Source organism: Acipenser ruthenus, chromosome 28 (assembly GCF_902713425.1).
Source record: "Acipenser ruthenus chromosome 28, fAciRut3.2 maternal haplotype, whole genome shotgun sequence".
Taxonomy (NCBI): Eukaryota; Metazoa; Chordata; class Actinopteri; order Acipenseriformes; family Acipenseridae; genus Acipenser; species Acipenser ruthenus.
This window is the reverse complement of record NC_081216.1, coordinates 26,238,081-26,255,422: the sequence shown is the minus strand read 5'-3', so window position 1 is coordinate 26,255,422 and position 17,342 is coordinate 26,238,081. Positions and strand designations below refer to the sequence as shown.

The window sequence follows — 17,342 nt, the reverse complement described above, 5'->3', positions numbered from 1 at the left end:
CATATGTCTCTTTAAAACAGTTCACATTCGTTTCCCCCTTTTCCACAGCGCTACAACCACAGTACCATGCAATCCAGTAAAGGCCAAAGAACACACCAAATACTGTAAACAAAGACAGTACTTTGCTAAATCAATGGAAACATATAGACTCTGTGTGTGTGTGTGTGTGTGTGTGTGTACACTGCATATTGAAAATGAAACATTTTGATGGATGATGCATATCATATCAACAAACTGACCACTGTAAGACATACAACACACCTGCTTCATGCTCTAAGCTGTGGGCTATAATGAGGCAAATAGACTAGATCTGGTGTACTGTAACTGCATTGTATTTATTAATCCTTTAAATGTTTCTTCTCTTTGTGGCAGAACTGAGCTTTATCATTGTGCCTTAAATTAAACACTGACCAAGGCACTGGCATTTAAACAGCCACAACTCTTCATTCAGCTATCTATGTGTTGTTTGTGTTATTTCACCTCATACTTTTATATCACAGTAAACTATTCTCCTTTTATGAATGGACTGCCGAGATACTGACTTTCCTCTAAATATTATTTTCTCAAACCAGATTGTTCTGAAATGATTCTACAGTATTTTACATCAACTGGTTCCTGAAACGCATACTAAATTGCATCACATTTACTGAAGTATCTAAAGAAATTGCTGATTTGGCAATCTGTGTAGTGCAGCATTTCCTGAATCTGTTACGTCAGTCATACAGCTGCAGAATAATGTATACTCTGTGTGTGTGTATATATATATATATATATATATATATATATATATATATATATATATATATATATATATATATATACTCTCTCTATATATATATATACTGTATATATATACTCTCTATATATATTCTCTATATACTCTCTCTCTCTCTCTCTCTCTCTCTCTCTCTCTCTCTCTCTCTCTCTCTCTCTCTCTCTCTCTCTCTCTCTCTCTCTATATATATATATATATATTATATATATATATATATATATATATATATATATATATATATATATATATGTATATTATTTATTTCTTAGCAGACGCCCTTATCCAGGGCGACTTACATTTTAATTGCAATGGAATTGAAATATTCACATTTGTATACTATCACACATTGGATCTTATTGAAATATTTGGTCTTATAATTTACACACTGTACACTTCACATTTTAATAACCTTCATTTAGAATGTCTACTTTTTTTTATAAAAGAAAACATTTTGAAATATTCACATTGTAGGATGCAGCCTCTATCTACAGCTGAAAGCTCCACAGAACTGAAATAATTTGTGTATGCTCTTACGGCCTTTAGTAAGTTCTGCATAAGCTAATTAAATACAGCACTAGACAACTGCTTGTGGGTGTGCAAGACACGTCTGTTGATGAAGATCCTGCTATTGTCTGTAATTACAGTAGCAGCAGATGGCATTTTAAAAATTGAATACCAGAAACACAAAAACTGAAAAGTAATTTACGTCTGTAAAGTGTGTTTTAAAAAAAAATTTAATCTGATTTCTCTAGGAACACTCAATTGTAAAAAAAAAAAAAAAAAAAAAAAGAAAAAAAAAATGACCAAATCAAGTGGTTGTCACTGTTTAAATCTTCATCAAACAGGAAAGCTGAATGTCTTGCTTTTCCCAGGTTATGGTTTTAGTCAAGGCAAGAATCCATCAAGATGCTGCATGTTTGTCTCCACTTCGTCGTTTGTAACTGTTGCTATTAATGCTAAAGCCACTAGACCTGGAATTCAAACATGTCAGTCTGCTTCTTTGCTAGTTTGGCCACCTCTTCTCGTATTGCCTTGACTAGAGCTGCCGTGGAGATGTTGGTGAGCGAGGCGTCGGACGTATCGTTCTCAGTCAGGCTCTGCTGGGAAGCTGTGGTTGAAGGGGTCGGCGCTTGGTCAAGGGATGAGGCCTGGCTGTTTTGTTGGTAACAGGAGTGGGGATAAGCTTCCACATACCCTGGTAAGGGAACCTATATATATATAAAAATAAAAAAAAAACTATGTAAAATCAGGACATCAAAATCTTTCTAATATGGCTAAATCTCTTCCCCTTTAAGAGTTACATTTACTTAGAATTGTGTTTACTCCTGGTGGCCCAGTATTGTTATTGCGGTAAGGCTCTTAAAGGCAACGTCAAATCTGGATTTCAACGAAATAACATAAAATTTGCACAAAAATAAAAATGCAAGCATAGAACTTAATGTAAGCATACACTGTGTTACAATGAACTGAAAAGATTTAATCTACAGTTCATGAAAATGTCTCTTTTTGTATCAGGCAGCCCCCACCAAAGGTTATTTTATAAAAGGGAAATCATTTCTTACAGCTTCAGCCCACTGGCTCGGCACATTCACTTCGGCTGGGTATGGCATCCAGGTCTGGCTCCTATAGGGGGTGGGGGGAGTTGGGATGAAGTAGCCTGAGTACCCAGGCTGGTTTGCTGGTATGGCATAAACTGCTGGTGCTGGGTTTCCTAATAGAAAGATTGGAAACACACAAACGGACAGGAAGTTTCCAGTTTACTGCCCCTTGGTAAACAATCTGCATTCCCATGAAACAGCCTAATCCTGCTTGTTTTTGCTACAGTCATGGAAGCAGGAATGAAAGGCCCTATAAAAATGTGTCTGTTCTGTTGCAAAATACGCAACTGTTGCGAAGCTCTGATTTAACACGTCTTCTTCACTGACATATTTTGACTGGTCCAGAACATAAAAAAAAAAAAAAAACATGTCTACATTATCCTGTTTCCATTCTTTACATTTCATTATATTTAGGACTTTCACTAAGACAATAAAACGATGAGCAAAGGAATTTTAAGACTCCAAATAAGGTTATAGGGAGGGGAGGTATTTCACTCACCTGAGTAATTAGAGACAGGCTGATCCACAGAAGCTGTGGAAACCGATGCTCTCGTGACTGGCACAAAAGGGGCGGCGTCATGCTGGTTCTGATGTTCTGGGCCAATGGGTTCGGAAGTCCTTGTCTTAGTTTCGATATCTGAAGTAGATCTGATGGGGTAAAAACAAATAATATATAAGTTTGTGTCATACACATCATTACCCACAAGGGGGCGCACAACGCATAACACATGATAAAACTAGCATGTGAAATTATAATTTACAGCATTTTATTCTAAGATCCAGGTGTCAGCATAAACAGAGCAATTATGGGCATATTCAGCTTGTGCTGTCCTGAAATGGAACAGGTTACCATATTGTTTTTAATAAAATATACTTGCACAGTAAACAGCCAGAGCATATCACAGCAGAAACCACCCCACCTTTGGTCCTTTCTAGAATTCACAGTTAACACTGCAGCACATACAGCAGCATCATTTGCAATGAACCCTCTGCAGATACACAATGTAATTGACATGTTTGCCAGCGCAGTGCTTTCCCCTGTCCGGACGAATGTATGTCAGAGCTGTAAAGAATTACCGGAACACGCGACTTTGTATGGTAGTGAGTAGAGTCTGTGCATTACGTTACCGTTGGAGGGAAGTGACGGCTGCAGGACCGCTTCGGGGAGGTAAAGGGGGTGGGGGGGATCCCATAGCCATGTCAGGAAGCTGGGAGAACCTGAAGGCCTGAAAACAAAGACAGCTGTTGCTCAGAGACTTCAGAGCTGTACGATATATTACGCAACAACCATGCACACACGTACAGATCTGAAAGTGACACAGTTGCCCTAAACCCTTAGAAAAGTTTACCATGGTATGTTTGCAGTTTTCTCATGCCTTTCCCATGCTGTGCATTTACCATAGTTAACCATGGTTTGTTATATTTTTTAATATGCTTTACCATTCCTCTCTGGACATTACAGTGCTTACCTATGCGTTACTATCACACTTTGTTATGCTTTTACTATAGGAAGCTTTTGTAATGGAAGAGCTTGAATCTGATTTAATAAACTGACTCAGACCAGCCCATTCGTTTCCTTGCTCATTTGAAAGCAAGACTGGTGATGGTTTTACAAATGCAGGCATTGATTGGTTAGTTTTTATTAATATATAAACCTCCACGTACAGCTAAATTTACAAACTGCTATCTATGAATTTAAGAATTGACTACAGGGCACATTGGGTATGATGCCATGATAACAATCTTAAACAAAGTCAATGTTTTATAAAGATATATAAACATTAAAAATACTAAGGAATCATTGCATGAATTTGTAGTAGTAGCTTTTATATGACAAATGCTTTGATCGCTCCTTTTTTATAAGACCCAGGTTATATTCTATGCAATGCTGCCAGTGTAAGCCTTTTCTGCCATCCCTGTATATCAAGCCTGCATATCATCCTGTATATTGCCAGATGCACAGTATATATCTGTATCCTAATAAAAGATTTGACTGCTCATAAAAATACTGAATACACAGCATTAAGCAGACAAGAGAAGATAAAATCCACACCAGGTAATACTGAAAGCCACTTATATTTGGGTCAGTTTATTTGTGCTAATCCACCATATCAGAATTTCATTTATGCTGTTTGTACCATTTGCACCATTTGAGGTTTTGCACCCAGTTTTGCACAATTTTCCTGTTTCATTTTATGACTAAATCAATGCACTATCTAGTACTACCTCACTAATGGAGCTTGGCTCTTTTAAAACAGCAGTATCTTGTTTGCTCTTAAGCCCAAACAGCCCTGTATTATGATAGAATCAGATATAATTCCAATGCAAAGCAATCTCAATTTCTAAAGCACATGTAATGGGCAATGCATGAAAGACAATGTAATAGAAACTTACAGGTCTTGGCAAACTGTACTGGTATAAATCAGAGTTATATGCAGGGACCCACTGGACCGCTCCCCTGGGTCGGTTCATCGTTCCAGGTGCACTGGTCACTACCTCTGAAAAGGGCAGCTGCTGGACGGGGTTGTATTGTCCCTGCTGCCTGTTTGTTGTTGCTTGACCAGCAGAGGCCAGACTAAATGCTTCCTCCAGAAGCAGATGCATTTGCTGCCGGACTTCATCAATGGAAGGCTGGGAACTAAGTGTGGACGTTTCAGAGTGACCCTTGACCTGACGACCCCGGGTGTAACCTCTAGGCCCAGCAACATGGTCCACATTGGTTTCTTCTATAAGCTCTGGCTCTGTCTGATTAGAAACAAAAAAGAAAATATTTCATTAACCATTATTATTATTATTATTATTATTATTATTATTATTATTATTATTATTAACACATCCAGACACATTGTTGTGCAGTACACATTACAATCGCTACAGTAAAGTAGATTACATAACTGTCGTAAGAGACACCTATTGCAGTAACAGCACTAAAATGTTGCTTTAAAAGACAATATTCATTATCAAGTTCATCATGCTCAGGGCTGCAATGAATACACTTAAGTGACACTTGAAAAGATCTGTGATTACAGATGAACTACGCTTAATTGATTTTCGTCTCTGAATGGGATTTAACAACAGGTGCAAAGCTCAGTTTTAAATGTCACATTGTTATCCTACCAAGCATTGCATAATAGCCCAAATAAGTTGTCATCTTCACAAAAAAAAACCCACATGGAAACTGTAAAATACACTGTACGGATTTCAGAAGATAAATAATCTGCCAAACATCCAGAAACCCTTTGAAACAGCAGTCAGGATAGAAAGATGTTTTTCAGATGAGAGATTGCAGCAATTCAACCAGTACAATGCTTTATTACTGGTGCATTAAGATCTTTTTCAGCCTCTTCCTGTACAATATTCAGTTTAAGAAATGATATAGAATATGAAACGAAGGAAAGGAAGAAAGCTTTTGGAGGGAGGCTGGCAATTACAGAGAAAGAATTAAACTTGTCTGCAAATTACCCAAGATGTGTGTGCTTCTCTCGCAGTGATAAATGGGTAAGATACATCAGTCCTATTTCCCAGTGACTGTGGATGCACAGTGCTGGAGAGCCACAGGAGGCCTATTAGAACCGGCTTCATAAATCAGCCCCTGCAGTATCTGAACACCCAGAGTGTGGGCACTGCAATCCTCTGGGTCCTGAGCAATAACACTTTCACACAGCTGGATTTGCTGGTGCTTTTCTGAAGAAACATTGCAAATAACCACGAATAACAAATTGTTTTTGCTCCTAAGACGTCCTTATTTATGGTCATTTCGTTTTTCTATGTATTGAAATAATTACACTTTTTTCAGCTGTCATTTAAAATGAACCCTTAACAGAAAAGCTTTTGTTTTTCATGTATTTAAAATCAATACAGCATGCATGCATTTTTAATGCTAACGCTGCCTACAATACCAAAGACATCATGTCAGTCTCTTTCTATTTGGAACCTATTTAAGATGATATGTAAGGTTAGCGGCACCGTAATTACAGTTGCACCCCAGGGTTATCTATAATGTGCACTATAGTAAGTGAGCTCAACATAGAGAAGAAAAATTGTAACACAGTAATGTTGTCTTTAATGTTCAGTATTGTCCTCTGTCAGTAGGGGGCGCTCAACCTGTTCCAGGACTCACATCATATCCACTGTTTCGAATTCCACGCCTGGGCCTCTCCCTCGTCACTAGAAGGTCCATCTCGGTTCCACCTGGACTTGGGCTGTTTAGAGACTGCCTGCTCCTGTATGCAGGGCTCTTCATGTGGGATTGTCTGAAAGCATATTGTTTAAACCTGTCAGCTGCTGGCTGCATTGAGCCTAGCCCCACTGCCCGATTAATATTAGTACACATTGAGATTGAAGGGGATGTTTTTTGTGGTAAATCAATCACAGTTAAACCATACAAAAATACAGCATACTCTGATTAACCTCATAGTTCCTTGAAAGGTCTCTAGTGGCCATCAAAAGACTGAGCCTCACCTGAAAAAATACAAATACATCCCTTATAATTTTCCAATTATTCTAGGAAAGATGACATTATAGTTCTATACTGATTTCTGCTGCATGTTTTCAGCACTGCAAGGCTTATATAGCAGAAGAATCCAGTCACTTTGACAGATGGTGTTAGCCATTTTTCTGTTAGAGTAAATATGCATATTGATTATGTTGAAGTAGAAATGATTCACACTCCTGAAAAAAATACATATTTGTATTGTAGAAGCATCTCTGCAATACAAAAATGTAAAGCATTTATAAATATTTTTACATTCACTCTGCAGAACTGTCGCCTCCAGAGTAATAAAGAACAAGTGTTATTTTTCATCTCTAAAGGTATTACATGAATAAAATATAGCAAGGGAAATGTACAGAGGCTGGATTAGCAACAAGAGCAGGGTTTGAGAGGCACATTTATCAGACAAAAGCACCTTAATATGAGGTCTAGCCATTTCTAGCAAAGTACCGACTCTAAAGTCTGCAGTAAGGGAAAGTGTTTTTTATTTTCAGAGTGATTAGTAGAAGATCTTTTTGGGGTTTCCTATTACCAGTACAAATTCTGCTGTCATTAGGAGCTGCTGCCAGTAACATCAGGGCTGAAGAAACTTGCATTTTATTGACTTTAAGTTTAGAGAAAGTGAAATCGGTGCTTATATTAAGAATGTGTTTTGTGCATCTACTGGCAGCAGCAGAATGAGCTGCCTTAGTGTCAGTAAAAATCCTACTGGTAATAACATCTGCCTTTTATTTTCCAGTTGTTCTGAATAACCCTGTTGGTTTGTTTCAAATCTCGAAACTGTTCCTAAAGCTACATTAAAGGTAAAACAAGTACATTCCAAAGTGTCTTACCTGTTTTTAGACTTGACGTAAGTGGAGGACATGTCTTCGTCTGGGTCCAAAGCTCTGCCAAGCTCAAGTTGTGCTTTCTCGTATACGTGCCTCTGTTTCTGAGGGAGGGACTTGCTGTTACCATCCAAGGCTGGGAAGTCATAGTACCCCTTCCTTTTCGCCTTGAGTCTCACTTTGTTCCGGTAGTGCTCAATGTCTGATTTTTGCTTCAAAGCTTTGTTAACCTACGAAGTTAAACACAGTGTTTAAATATTGAATCTTCAACAAACAGCATGTGCAAAGTCTTTCAAATGCTTGTCAGCTCACATAAACATCTGTGACAGAATTCGTTACAGACTTTAATGAATTCTTAATGCGATGGTCACACTTTACATTAAGCACCCATTAATACTTGTTTTTGTTAGTAATGTACTACATATTGTTATTTGAAAGTCAAAATTCATTTGGTTTTAGAAAAACTTAAATATATCTATCTGTCTACATATATATGTTTCTATCTATCTATCTATCTATGGTACTGTATCAATAAATACAAAGTTTATACATTTTATTTAGATTTAAAAAGTCGGGTTTCTAGACAATCACGACGCCAGGGGAAACAAACAGAGTTTGGTACACCAGAATAACAGAAAGGCCCAGGCCCTTACAATATGTGCAATACTTACTTCTCCGTTTATCACGGCAGAGTCCTGGCTCCTGTCCGAGTCTGGGTGCAAGTAGCTGTGAGGCGCTGCCAGCGGTTTGATAGCGATTAGCTGCAGTGACCCAGAAGACGTATCGTAGGGATCTGGCGAAGATCGGGACACCCGGTCAAAGAGAACGGCACCATCCTCTTCATCACTCATTGGGACTGAGGAGCGTTAGTTATTGAAGCAAATGGTTTGTTTTGAAACATTATTTTGATTGAATGTAAAGAATATGAAGATCCAGTAAATCCTTTTCAGTTTGTTTATATATATATATATATATATATATATATATATATATATATATATATATATATATATATATATATATACATATATACACATATATACTGAATGAGAGAATTCAGATTCTTCCGTAATTGTTCGTTACAATACAGATTCTCAACCTTTTCATAATGACATACCACAGTGTCATTTCCCCTATTTTATCTAAATGCAAATGAGTCAGGACCCTCCATATTCCTGCACTATAATGAACACACCTCATATTATGTATTGTATTTGTAAATCTTTCATTCATCCAGGTTAATTAATACTCCAATATGTGTAGTTAATAAGCATAATGCAAATGGCTCAAGATGGAATCTCCTTTGGGACTCTATACTGCGCTATAGCAGCTGCAACTCATAGGAATAACAGGCATGGATCCAGAGTCTCTCGTTTTTGGCAAAAACTGTTACAGTACATGCTATACAGATGTATGCTATTATACAGACAGGGTAGTTTATCAAAGTATTTACCCAAGTCTTCAGCAGTAAAGGATTAGGCTTCAGGCCAAAGCACATTTAGCCTAAGCATAGCTCACAGCCTGCTGTGCAATTCTTAGGGGAACCAGACATTTTTTATAATTCTGTTTTCAAAGCAAAAACTATTACCGGGGAAGTTATAAAGCAACTTGCCAAGTTAGTCATGCAAACAAAAACAACAACTTTGAAATGATTGTTCTTTTAGTCTGAATCAACAGTCCTTTGGTTTTCTATATCATGTCCCATCACTTTGCAGTCAGTCCCAGGTGTTAGGACGGACAATGTCTTTCAATACCGGAATGCTGGACCCAAGAGAGTAAGGGGACCTCTTTCAGTTGTCCTATATATCTCAGGGGTGGAAATAAGATCCCCATTCCGTAGCAGTTTGATCCATTCCTGGCTTTACTATGTGTTTAATAAGACACATGCACTTGCTACCTATACACTGTGGCTAATCAATCAACCTAGTAGTAAAACCTGGAATGGGTGCAACTCTTATGCAATAGGAGTCTTGTATTCATCCCTGTATCATGTTTATTTAATGTATCTATAACTGAAATAGAGTATGATTCTGTCAGGATGGAACACACTGAAAATTATTTAAAAGTGATTCTCTAGCACCAGAGGAAAGAACAGAGAATAATCCACCACCTGTTTTAAACCCAGAGTCGTTTTCAGATACAGCTACATGTAACTGCTGTCTCTGTGTGTGTAGGGTGCTGATGTTCCCATTTGAAATTCAACCAAGAAACTGATTCAGTTATTTAGATAGACAGTAGGCAGTAAACAGTCACCCATACACATGTACCAGGTTCTTTGAATGGAGCTAGATTCAAATATTTACTTAAACTCCTACTGATTATGTTTTTGGATCTTAAACCTGAAAAAAGCAATGCAAGTTTTTAAAATGTACCATACAGATCAATATGTAAATAGCAAGATTTGTAACTGAGGAGTTTGCAATTCATTAATTACCATACATGCATTAAAAGCAATATGACTACAGAGAGTAGCTTATCGTTGAATCTCTCGGTTGCAATGAGATAGATGAAATGTGGGTAACACTTTCACACTGTATTTAGATTGTAATCGCATTCTACTGTAAATACATAAAATACATGTAAATGCAGTGCTATTATAAAAGATGCTAGCTAATTAATCATGGTGGGCCATTGTAACTACACAATCATGTGTAATTACTGTGTTATTTCATTGTTATTACTATGCAATTAGAGACAATTAACCTGTGTTACCAAAATGTGATAGATAAGCTACTTCTATTAATTTAAATAAACTGTTTTATATACTGTTATTGCTACACATTCTCTGTTATAACAAAATAGCAAAAGAGTTAATTGAACTGTGAAGGAAATAGTGCTGAATTCAAGGTTTTCTTGGAGATTGCATTATAGACCTATTGATGTATTTATTTATTTTTATTTATTTTTATTGTGCTCAATATTTTCCAGTACTTGCAGGCTTACAGGTATGAAATCACATTTTCTGCATCAGAATGTTTGCTTGTGTAAGCTTCAAATGAGGGCTGGCCTTTTTGCTCATGTTGAGTCTTGAAAGGCACCCCCACTGCAATTCTATCGTTCATTCTTTAGCACTTCTCAGTTAATATTGATTTGCAACATAATAAGCTAATGGAAAAGTATTCAAGCACTTCTCTTACTGTACTAGCACAGAGGTTCAGTGTGGTCATGATAAGACACTGTAAGTGTTTGAAGACAACTGTAAACAGTAATAAAAGCTGCAATTTCTGCAGAATCGGCTCCTACTTTATAAAAAAAAAAACAGGTTAATTTATAAGCATGTGAGTACTATCCCACACTCATGTTCAAATATATTGAATAATTTATATAAAATGTCATTCATATAAAAGGCTTAATACTTTATACTGTGAGTAAATAATTTGAAATACCATGTGGCGTAAGTCAAGCACTGCATTGTTTTAGGCTTGGAGTTCTTGTTTAGAAACAGGGTGAAAAATTCCTTTCTCACCATTTTTCTTCCTTGACTCTTCCTTTGTCAATTTCTGCTGTGTTGTCATTTTCTGCGGAGACATTCTGCCTGTGTTGGGCTTTCCTGATTCGTTACTGATGACAGAACAGTTCTCGCTAGGCAACCTGCTGCAAGTAACCATAGCAACAAGAAAGACTGTAAGTTATTTACATATAAGCCCCATTTCAAGGTTTCCTCCTTTATTACCAGAATTCAAACTTAAAAGGTTTATTGAAAACAAGCATGGCAGGTGGAAGACAATTGTGCCACGTTTAACAACCAGTCGCACAGATGAGAACAGCTTGTCCTTCATAGACTGCGCTGAAAAGAGATCTTGCAACGCTATGAATAATGACTATTGCTTCAGATTTACTTAACTGTTTGTTCTAAAAAAAATAAATGAGCACTGAATTGGACAAAGATGGCTTTGACAACTATGGAGACAAGCTAAAATTGAAATAAAATGAGGTGCACCATTGGCAAAACAAAAACGAGTAATTGAGTGATATTGGTTCAAGAAAAAAATAGCTTTTGTAAATACTTTAATCCTTAGCAATGCTGTCTTTTCATGTCATTTAAAAGCTCATGCAACACTACCTCCTTCAAACCCTGCCTCAATCAGTTTCTCTGGGTAAACTAGCATAGTCCTGCTATCGATTGAATAACCTGTAGCTTTGGATGAACCCAGGCAGTATAAAATGCACCTGTGCAGTCTCCAGCTGATAGAACTACAGTAGGGTGCAGTCTTTGATGTATTGCAATGCTACTGACTGTGAATGGACACAGTTTCCTGTACCAAGCAAAATTGGAAATGTCATCAAAAACTCTTCACACTGAATATATTTAAGAGCATATTGATTAAAATTCACAGCTAAAAAACTTTTGTGCTTATAATATAATTGAATTCCAATTCCAATAAAATATAAACAGTTAAGATGGTTTAGTGCTTAATGTTTATGTAAGACTCGACTCGGTATGTGAGGCAATGTGAGGGTTTCTATACAAAAGTGTTTAGGCAATATGGTCTTGCACACAGAAGATGCCAAAATAAACCCCAGAACTCCGCTTTCCTTTAATAATGTGGCAGTTCAGGTCAGGACATCCAATAATATTAATTGATATTGTGAATATTATGAATATTAAATTAACCTGAATGCTCCCGACTGGACTCTGTTACCTGTGAAGATGTCAAATAGGCCTATGTTGAAGGTTGAATCATTTATATTTGCCCATGCAATCGACGGTAGGTGTGTAAAGATTCATCCTGAATGATAAGAGAGCCTTCAAATTCAGCATGCAAACAGGTTTCTTGCTATTCATTTTAAATGGCAATTAACATCAACCTTAAATTATCAGATCATGACCTTCACTGCTGTTATCTAAAAAGCTGGTCGCAGCAATCATCTGTGAAGATGTATTCTTAAAAACATGTCCTATTATGTTACAAAAATCAATTCAGTTGAGTACTATTCAATTTTGCTTTAATATACTGTTAATAACTTCCTTCATCAGGGTGAGCAGGGGGGAGCAAGTTTTGCCAAGGAGACACAACCCTAACAGGGCTGACAAGAGTCCACATTTTTCAAACGGTTTTGATCTTGGCATGCTGGTTTTAAAGTTCTTTCAACACAGTCCTAAATTCAGATGGAAACATGGCATCAGTTATAACCAAGGCTATAAACCCTCCAGCCAGGGGTCAGCACCACACCGAGTGGTGTCGGTCATTATAAAACAAAACAAAACGGGTTATATTAATTACATGCGCGTGTGTGTTAGACATATTCACTGTATTGACAAGTTGCCAACCCCTGCCTCCAGCACTGGCAACATTATTACATTTCTTGTATTTCTAGTATGCAAACAATGGAATGAAAAGAAAAATAAAGAAAGGAATTTAAATTAGAAACATGCATATTTTCAAATATTAACTCATCTGTAACTAACTCCCATATTTTTTTTTTTTTAAATAATAATTTTAAGTCATAGGATGCCACTTTTTTGTGAAAGAAATGTTATATAACAAGCAACAAACAACTTAGGCACACACATCTCTGCGTCCTTAAATTTGTTTTATTTTACTGGAAATCTTGTTAATTCTGACCTAGTTTCTTCGACTCATATTGTTTGCTTCTCAGGGGACTGAGAATAAATGCTTTGAAAATATACAACACACCCTGGTACTACGCATAGTATTCACATCTACAACATCCTCAGGAACATCTCAATCGTCTTGGTTTAATAAAAACTGATGCCTGTACCAGAAACCGAACCAAACATTGAACATATCAGTATAGCTCAGTATCAAAGCACAACTGAAAGAAAAATGTGCTAAATTGCAAACCTAGCATGCCTACTACAAGACACACAGCTATTTATGAAACAATGACAGGTGATGGGCACTCCAACAAGTAATACAACAAACATGTCATAATAATAAAGATGTATTAAGGACCTTTCTGTACATGACACCATTCTAATGCACTCTGAGCAAGGACATGGATTGACAATGCTGTGCTTTCTACTGAGATATCTCGGCTAGAGCACCAGGTGTTTTGAAACAATGTTTTATCAGATTTTAGAACACTTCATGGTTTTCACGGTCATCAAGTGTTTTTTAAACAGACACAGTCTAATGTTGTTGCTCACCACTTTTGACCAATACCAGGTTTAAAAAAAAACATTTCCCCTACTTGAAAATAGAGCTGCTATATTTAAGAGGTTGGCACAGCTACGAAAATTCTCTTGGTTGCCTAGTGATAAATGAACCACATAAAAAGACACATTCCATTGAAATACGCCATTTGTTTTTCCTTCTTTTGCAACCACTTTCTGGGAAACTGAAAGAGTGCAAATTTTAACCAGCAGAAACGGCAACAAAAAAATGGCAACTGGCAAGTTAATAAATACCAAACCTTGTCTGGAAAATGATACGGATTTAAAACTTGCACTCAATTGTTGACTTACCACTAAGTTAACACAGAGATTTCATGGAATGTCAAGTTATGGTTCCTCATAATAAATGCAGTGACTGTTATTCAGCACTTACATACTCTTGTATTGAAATTGACAAGCTGCTTGTTAATAATGCAATACTGAACATGAGTTACTCATATAAAACATTTCAGGAACCCTGTGTTGTTGTTTTCCATTACTTAGGTGATTTTATATTTAGTAGATCATGTTTGTGTAGAATCTAGTTGCTTGGGGGGGAAAAAAAACAAGTCCAAGTTCCATAATAATGCAATACACTGCAGACACTTTAAAATCCAAAAAGTGTCATGAAATTGTTGCTGTTTAGCTTGTTTATTTTCTTTAAACTATTATAATACAGCCACGGTACAGCTGATATAGTACTGCATACAAAAAACGCTTATGACTATTTTGCTGCACTCAACCATCTATACCCCTTCTTTCTGTATGTTCATATTTGTGTTTATTCCCTGATAACTGACCATGCTGCTTGTTGATAAATTGTGCATATTACACCTTAGAAAACTACAACTGTGCATTTTTATTATCCATGTTTTGAGTGCCATTATATGTGTTCAAATGATTTTGTCTAAGCAGAGGGAAAACATAAAAAAAAAGCTTTTGTTTATCGGTTATCTCAAAACAAAAAAACTCAGGAACGTTGTTTTACCTTTTGCGTATTTCACTGGTCATTGTTGTTTTTGTAGTACTTCCATCCTGTGAAATCCCTCTCTCTTGAGACAGAGGTGCATCTCTGACAGGAAGTGGTAAAACTCCTGTTTCCTGTGTCACAGGCCTGGTTTCTTCTTCTCCACCCTGCTGCCCAAGATGTTGCTTAGCGTAATCAAACCCCTGCACTGGCTGCAGAAGATAAGAATGATTACAAATCGCCTCTATCTGCAGAACTGGAATGCACATGACAGAATTCTGACAAAAACCGCCCTACGTGGGGCTCCCGAGTGGCGCATCTGGTAAAGGCACTCCGAGTGGAGTGCAGGATGTGCCCTATAGCCTGGAGGTCGCCGGTTCGAGTCCAGGCTATTCCACTGCTGACAGTGGACGGGAGCTCCCAGGTGGCGTTGCACAATTGGCTGAGTGCCGCCCGGGGTTTAGATCGGCCAGGGTGTCCTCGGCTCACCGTGCACCAGCGACCCCTGTAGTCTGGCCAGGCACCTGCGGGTTTGCCTGTAAGCTGCCCAGAGCTGCATTGTCCTCCGACGCTGTAGCTCTGAGGTGGCTGCACGGTGAGTCTGCAGTGTGAAAAAAAGTGGTCGGCTGATGGTACACGCTTCGGAGGACAGCATGTGTTCATCTTCGCCCCTCCCGAGTCATATCCTAAAAATAACTGGATATGCTAAATTGGAAGAAAATAATAAAATTATTGGCGATTACTAAATTTAAAAAAAAAAAAAAAGCGCCCTACGTTCGTTCCTCTAGAGAACCCTTCAGAAAGAACAAATGGTAACTTTCTGTTTAACAGAATGTATGCCCTTGCACTTTCCTAAATGAAGTTCACTCCTGCACAGCCAGCTTTTTATAATAACTATCTAAAGCATACCAATGTCACCCAAGTCATTCATTAATGAATGTGGTAAAGAAAATATCACATCTTTGACCCACGATAGCACACAAACAATATCAAAGCTGACAGCTTATCTGAAGGCACAGGAAAGTGGTGTAACTGAAATAAGTTCCTTCAAAATTAAATATGTGTTGCACAGAAAACATTAAATATAATGTACAAGACTATTAATCAAGGAGCAAAATAAATCACATCCTGATGAAATGCTCCCTTGTAGCCAAACACAGTGGCAGATGATAAAACAGAAGAGAATGCTATAATAGATATCTTGACAAGAAATGGTTTTAAATCTCTCTGGAGAGCCTGTGCACATTTGCACACTGCTATAAACATTCAGTCAGTCACACATGACTGCCTCTTTGCAGCCAGGCTGGGAAAGATCAATACACTGGCCCTGTTTTCTACCACAGCATCGGATCATTTATATGTAATGTATTTCAAGAAAAATTGACTTTCTTGAAACAAGCTTTATAAAATTTATATATATATATATATATATATATATATATATATATATATATATATTACACAGTCCACAGCATCAGAGCTGTATCATTGCATTAAAAGTGGCCCAATTGTGGATTGTTCTCAACATAATAATTTTCTGGTTTGGCACGAATCTGCTTTTTGGGCATCATTTTGTTTTTCTGAGTTTAACATATTTCCATTTAACCTTGTATTAATGCTATTCGTATAACATGTTGGATGCTACTATATCTACAGCAAGCAAACGTGCTGCAGATTGAACCTTGTTTTCTATGTGTTTGCCGGCAGTAATCCCCTGAAGCAGTAATTACAAGCACTTCACTGATTAGTATGCTGCCTGGCAGAGTGATATTCCATCACTGCATTGGCTGCTCTGCAATGCAATCGAATGCGCAGCCTCCAGACACTGAGTGTGGAAAGCAGCAGTCACATTGAAATATCACCGTCACAGTACAGTAGATACCAGCATCATAAGATGAAAGAGATATCTGAAGCAGGGAGGCCAATCACCAGGCCATCGTATAATACAATCCGGTTATGCTTAATCGTGGTTCAGCTTCTCTGAAATGTATTGCAAATGCATTTTAGATGGTTTCCTTGACAAGCAAATTAATCGTATTCAGTTTTTTTTTGCGGGTGTATAAACATTGTATGAACAAATTACACCAGTGCATAATCATGCTTAATGTGCTAGTGGTCTTCCTGTTATTCTGTCCTTGTTTGTAATCTATAGAGACCAAGCATTTTGCCGTCATTGCGCAGGTTTACAGAATCCCATCGTCAAAGACATTGTTGATGTGTCTTCTATTTTGGGTGAACAGGTTTGGAGTTGTGTTTGACACATTGTTTCATGCAAATCCTTGTGTACTATACAATGGGCTTATAGGCTGTGAAAATGGGGCTACACCTTTGATTTCAAAGTGACCCATCACTGACAGCAATTCCACTTTTAGACAGAATGCACTTGGACTTTTCCATTGCATCATGATTAATCATACCATTCTTCCTTGTCAAGCGTCAGTGCTGTGAGCCGAATCTCTTAATATACATACAGTGTTTTTTTTTCTATCCACTGGTTCATATCAACCACTGTTTTTCCAACCATGAAGGGTAAACCTCTTGATTGTCAGAGATACTGGTAGTCAG

General features: G+C 37.4%; 1 protein-coding gene across 2 annotated transcripts in view; it reads right to left on the bottom strand.

Annotated features, from left to right (window-relative positions):
• Positions 1-1,034: 1,034 nt before the first annotated feature.
• The window catches only part of LOC117434804 (UPF0606 protein KIAA1549L-like), a 48,754-nt gene continuing 32,446 nt past the window's right edge, over positions 1,035-17,342 (bottom strand). Inside the window, exons 12-21 of one of the 2 annotated variants that reach the window (XM_034057465.3) lie at positions 14,799-14,989; positions 11,159-11,286; positions 8,364-8,548; positions 7,699-7,922; positions 6,494-6,626; positions 4,768-5,118; positions 3,502-3,599; positions 2,873-3,021; positions 2,338-2,486; positions 1,035-1,983 (exon numbers count right to left, since the gene is read on the bottom strand). In XM_034057465.3, coding sequence (XP_033913356.3) covers positions 1,741-1,983; positions 2,338-2,486; positions 2,873-3,021; positions 3,502-3,599; positions 4,768-5,118; positions 6,494-6,626; positions 7,699-7,922; positions 8,364-8,548; positions 11,159-11,286; positions 14,799-14,989 — 1,851 coding nt within the window. In that variant the 3' untranslated portion in view covers positions 1,035-1,740. The remainder of the gene's footprint in view (positions 1,984-2,337; positions 2,487-2,872; positions 3,022-3,501; positions 3,600-4,767; positions 5,119-6,493; positions 6,627-7,698; positions 7,923-8,363; positions 8,549-11,158; positions 11,287-14,798; positions 14,990-17,342) is intronic. The other variant, XM_034057466.3, reaches the window with a different exon arrangement.